The sequence below is a fragment of the Coturnix japonica genome, chromosome 26, assembly GCF_054131305.1.
Source record: "Coturnix japonica strain WE chromosome 26, WE-NBRP24, whole genome shotgun sequence".
In the NCBI taxonomy this organism is placed as follows: domain Eukaryota; kingdom Metazoa; phylum Chordata; class Aves; order Galliformes; family Phasianidae; genus Coturnix; species Coturnix japonica.
Window position 1 is genome coordinate 3,890,001 of NC_140688.1, and position 5,049 is coordinate 3,895,049.

The window sequence follows — 5,049 nt, forward strand, 5'->3', positions numbered from 1 at the left end:
AAAAACAACTTAGAAAATTAATGATAGGAACTAAGACATCTTGGATAAAATGCTTGCTGTTAGCTCTGTTAAATATATGTGTGAAGCCCAGAACTGATCTGGGAATTTCACCTTTTGAAATGCTGTATGGTATGCCCTATAATCTTGAAATACCTCTTGGTCACCCCCATTTACAAGATGATCAATTAAAATCTTATACAATTAATGAGTGGGTGCAAGGAACTACAAGAAGGATCTGATTGCACAGCAGTCCCCATTGGAGATAGCAATCCATAGGATACAGCCGGGGGATGGGGTCCTAATAAAAACTTGGAAAGAAGCTACACTAACACCACAAGGGGAAGGTCCCTATGTTGTTTTATTTACTGCAGAAACAGCTATTCGAACCGCAGAGAGAGGATGGACTCATGCCAGCCGTGTTAAAGGACCCATCGGTGACGAGAAGTGGGAGGTAGCTCCCGGGAGTGACGACCTGAAACTCACAATGCGACAAGCCCAATGGGTATTCCAGGTAAAGGCTTCCCCTGAAGAACACTACTGCTGCTGAGAAGAACTAAAAAAACCCCTCGTAGCTGGTTGCAACCCAGTTGACGAGTGAGGCAGAGGAGTGAATTGTGGGGAAAGATGGGCCTTAGGGGTATCCATTGGTACTTGGGGATTCTCACAGTGATCACATTTTGTATAGCAGCACAACGCCACCCACACCAAGCTTCCTTACATCCCTGTGGGACCTGGTACCTATACAGCCCAGTCTAAACCAAAAGGGTTACTATTTTTGCCTAAGCTCAAACCTAGGGAGGGGATACTGTAACCACCCAGGCTCATATTACTGTGCCTATTAGGGATGTGCAACTATTGCCTCAAATTGGGCACCTGGGGCTGGGCAGGATAAATATCTACAAGTAGGGCATGGACCCTATGGGTGCATACCTCCTAACCGAAACCCACAGTTGGGAAGATGGGCTGTGTGGGGATTAAAGACAGAGAGAGAGAGAAACATCTGCCAGCAACTATGGATAAATGTAACGAATCCAGATAACCCAGTGTGGCTGTTAGGGAAAATATGGGGTGTAAGTGACTTGCGGAATCAAACTCTATAACACATAGATGGGTTATAAAGCAGGTATGTTTATTCCAGTGCTGGGTGCAAGGGGGATAGCTCCACCAAACTTGCACATGGACTTGTAAAATCGTGACACAGATATAGGTACATCTCATACATAGTCAATGATTTCTCGGAATTCTGATACATATTCAATAGTTGTTTAGCATGCAGACCCCCTCTTGTTCTTATCAGGGGGATGCAACTCCTCTTCTGGTATTTACAACATCTATTCTCCTCCTTGCCTGATGACTTCCGTGAAGTCTCACTCCTTATCTGCATCCTTCCTGCTCTCCCAGGCCCCTTGTTTCCCTGTGCGGAAGGGAGAGAATAGTGTTGTGAAGGAATCCCTGGCTTTAATTGCATCCTGCGACCTTGTGGCTGAAGGGATGCTCAGTAGCAGTTGCTTTGTCCTGTGTTCATTTGCAGATTTGACTAGAGGAGTTGATCCAGCTTCCTCTCTGAGATCTGGAACTGAAACTCTGTCGGATCGCGCAGGTACGTCATAGCTTTGAAATTCTTTAGAGAGCTTTTGCTGCCCGTTTCAGTGCCATTTCATGGCACAGTCCCCTGTACGCTCTGCTACTCAGTTGATGCTGTAGTGTGTGACTGAAACTTTTCATGGGTCTTTGGTTGCAGAAGTGCCCCCAGTGTGGGCCCTGCCCGGTCATCGGTTTCCTCCTGTGCTGGAGCCCAGCTGGAATCCCAGCAGTGAGTACTCTGTCTTCACTGACTTGTCTGACTCGCCGCTGATCTTCAAAACTTCATGCACGTGATATTTAACTTCATACATTCTGTTAAGGTCCGGAAAGAGAAGAGGATGAATCCAAACGAGGAAAATACTCTCAGGGCTCATCCCGTCTCCTGAAGCGACTGCTGAAGGAAATGGAGAAGGCAGAGCGTGGTGGGTATACTTCAGTCTGTTCACTGTGGGACCTGGGAAGCTGAGGTGTGATATGCAGGTGTGGGCAGGCTGTAGCCTGCACAGCAGGAAGGAATGGGTCAGAGCCATGCTGCAGCCGTGTTCCATGTATCACCTTGCAGGTGCTGTCAAGCACCAGAGCTGGTCTGCTGCCAGATGGTCTGCATCCAGCCAAGACCCAGAGGCAGCTGCTCCCCCAACACAACCATTACTTGTCAGAGCTGCTTTGTGCAGTCGTTGGCACCCAGATGGCAGCAAGTGGCAAGCGCTGTGCTTCTGTTCATCCAAAGCCCTCCGTGCAGCTGAGCAAGTTCAAGGCAGGAGAAGCATCCCGAGCAGGGTTGGCTGCCTTTGCTAATGCTGGAAATGAGGTGGAGATGCTAATTCTGAAGGCTTGGACTGTGTGTTAGAGCTTGGATTTCAGCCTGCAGCTACCTGGCTGTGATGGGCTGGTGACAGCACAGTATGTGAGGGCCTTGCACAGGAGCTGATTCCTCAAGAGGTGTGAGGGAGTCAGCATTGTCCAATAGCTGGGAGGGCCCAAATGCCTTTGGGTAACAGAGGGGCTCACAGTGTACTTGGGGGTGGGGGGCCTGGACTTTACCTGAGCTCGGGATTGGAGAAGCTCAGTTTTTGATGAGGGCACGTGACATCCCACTCCTACTGCCCTGCTTTCTTTCTAAAGGAACGGACCAACAAAGTGAGCGGGATGCACTCCAGGAAGGTGGATATCCCACACTGCCGGTCCCGGATGCACTCCAGGAAGGTGGATATCCCACACTGCCCATCCCGGACAGAGGAATGCAGGCAGCACCAACCAGCATGCCAGGTAATTTCTGTCCCATGATCATACGGTGTCACAAACCAGAGTCACTGCGTGCCTGCAGGCTCTTGCTGCCAGCTCTTGCACACCAGGTCAGCAGCCAGACCTGAGCGTGTGAGCATAGAGCACATGTAAAAGAAGCAGGAGTGTTTCTCCCCTGGGCTGGCTCTGGCTGTGCCCTGTGCTGGCTGAAGCCTGACCTTCAGCCTGGGGGGCGTCCCACAGGAGAGCTCAGGACACGCATGCCGGGAAAAGCATGAGGGATTCTGCTCTGTAGCTCTCCCCACAGACCAAGCCCAGACCCCAGAGTACAGCCCCAGCTCTCGGCCCAGAGGAGGACACGGGTAGTGCCTGTGCAGCCTCTTCGTACCCAACGAGAGGTGGAAGCAATCCTTCTTGTCCTCCGGTGCTTCGGCACCAGAGACGGAGGCACCCACTGACAAAATGACCTCTTGGGTCCATGAAGCACACTGAGAGATTATCTGTAGCGCAGCTGAAGGTAACGTGGGACATTGTCTCATTTCTTCCAGGGATGAACACAGGCAAAAGCACAGAGGCTGCTGCTCACACATCTGTGCGGAAGCGCCGCATTCCGGTGACGGTCTCAGCGATGCTGCTGCCTGCGCTGGTGCTGGCCGTTGGTACTGTGATATGGGTGCTCAAAAACTACCTGTGAGTTGGCCTTTCCCCAGAACACCTTATTGCTGCATTTGGCAATGAAGCATTTGTGGTGCCAGGATCCTGGACGGCCAAATCAGCCGCTGGCAGTACACTGCCAGGACTCAGGTTGCAAAGTCTTTCAAGTTTCCCCTTATTTCCTGTCAGTGAGTAGTGCTTTCTGAAACTCATTCTCACAGAGCGCGCAAGAGGGAAAAGAGAGCAGCAGAAGCAGCAGATGGAGCTGGGGAAGGCAACGAGACAGACTCTGACCCAGTCAAACAAGAGTCTCCGTAATAGCTCCAGTCCGTTCCATTCTGCCATTGAAGAGGCCAGAAGTCTTCAAGGTCATCTGGAAGACCTGGAGCTTGAACTCAAAGCCATGAAAGAGATCCTTGGGAACAGTCCTGAGTGCTGCCTTCTGTCAGAGGATGGCCCTGAATGTGAGAGCAGAGCTTTTGTCCTTCATCCTGCATTCTCCAGGACAGGTATCACCAGCAGTTTGAAGATTCTTAGCTCGACACAGCTACATTCCTGTTGAGGGTCCTAATGAGGACCCAGAAAACGAGCTTCCTCTGACTGCCGGACAAAACGTAATGTCTTTGGAGATGTGGGTGAGAATGGCTGGTTTCAGGGAGAGCTGACAGATGGCACAAGAGGACTGGTCCCTTCCAATTTGGTTGCGGAGCTTTCAGATGATGAACTGGATACACCTGGAGATCCTGTCAGAATTCCTGCACTGCTCCATCTGCAAGACTACCATTGTTCCACTCAATGGAACAACTCGATGTTGAGCAGAATGTGGTTGAGCTCCTTCGGGAACTCTCTGAGGCGACTGACAGCGGAACTGCATAGCTTTATTGTATATGAAAAACAACCAAACAACTGTCCCCTCCCTCTCCCTTCCCCTCAATAAAACAAAAAACCAAAACCAATTAAAATCTCAACGCTGTTCTTTTTCTGGGATACACTGAGGTGACGCTTCTTCTAGCTTAGACTTTGCAATGAGTTTGTGTCACGGAGTTCTCTCTAGAGCTCACTCGGTGACAGCGGGAACAAACCCAGGGAGAGAAGGAACAAAGAACCTCCCCTCTCTAACAGCGCGGTGCGGGGGCAATAAAGAACTGGGGGGGGGGTTGGCACTCACCTCTCATCGGGGTACCATCCCGTTCTCTGCAAGCCACGATGTTGTGGGAAGCTGTGGAGGAACTGCTCAAATGTATTCTCTCTAAGAGAGGGGAGCAGGTATCTCCTAAATGCATATCCGAGCTGGTAAAATGGGCTCATATGAATGGACACCTTCAGGAGGTGGCACTGATGTTCACTGTAGCCGAATGGCGAGAAATAGTCGACCATATGTGGGACTTTGTTATCTCCAAAAATAAGGAATACAAAATAAATACATTGAAGAATATGCAAGCCGAGTGGGAGATTGCTGCTGCTGTGGTACAAGCTCTATCCGGACCTAGTGCTCAGTCAAGGTCAGAGCTTGACTCCCTGTTACCAGGAGGTTCGTACTCCGTTTGCTCATCAGCCTCACAAGTC

The 5,049-nt window shown here is 50.3% G+C and overlaps 1 protein-coding gene across 1 annotated transcript in view; it reads left to right on the top strand.

The window, feature by feature from the left end:
* The window catches only part of LOC146756677 (uncharacterized), a 7,983-nt gene extending 3,544 nt beyond the window's left edge, over positions 1–4,439 (top strand). Inside the window, exons 2-8 of the mRNA XM_085524086.1 lie at positions 372–511; positions 1,532–1,600; positions 1,742–1,813; positions 1,905–2,006; positions 2,710–2,853; positions 3,378–3,519; positions 3,705–4,439. Coding sequence (XP_085380212.1) covers positions 499–511; positions 1,532–1,600; positions 1,742–1,813; positions 1,905–2,006; positions 2,710–2,853; positions 3,378–3,519; positions 3,705–3,801 — 639 coding nt within the window. The 5' untranslated portion in view covers positions 372–498 and the 3' untranslated portion in view covers positions 3,802–4,439. The remainder of the gene's footprint in view (positions 1–371; positions 512–1,531; positions 1,601–1,741; positions 1,814–1,904; positions 2,007–2,709; positions 2,854–3,377; positions 3,520–3,704) is intronic.
* The last annotated feature ends 610 nt before the right edge of the window (positions 4,440–5,049 follow it).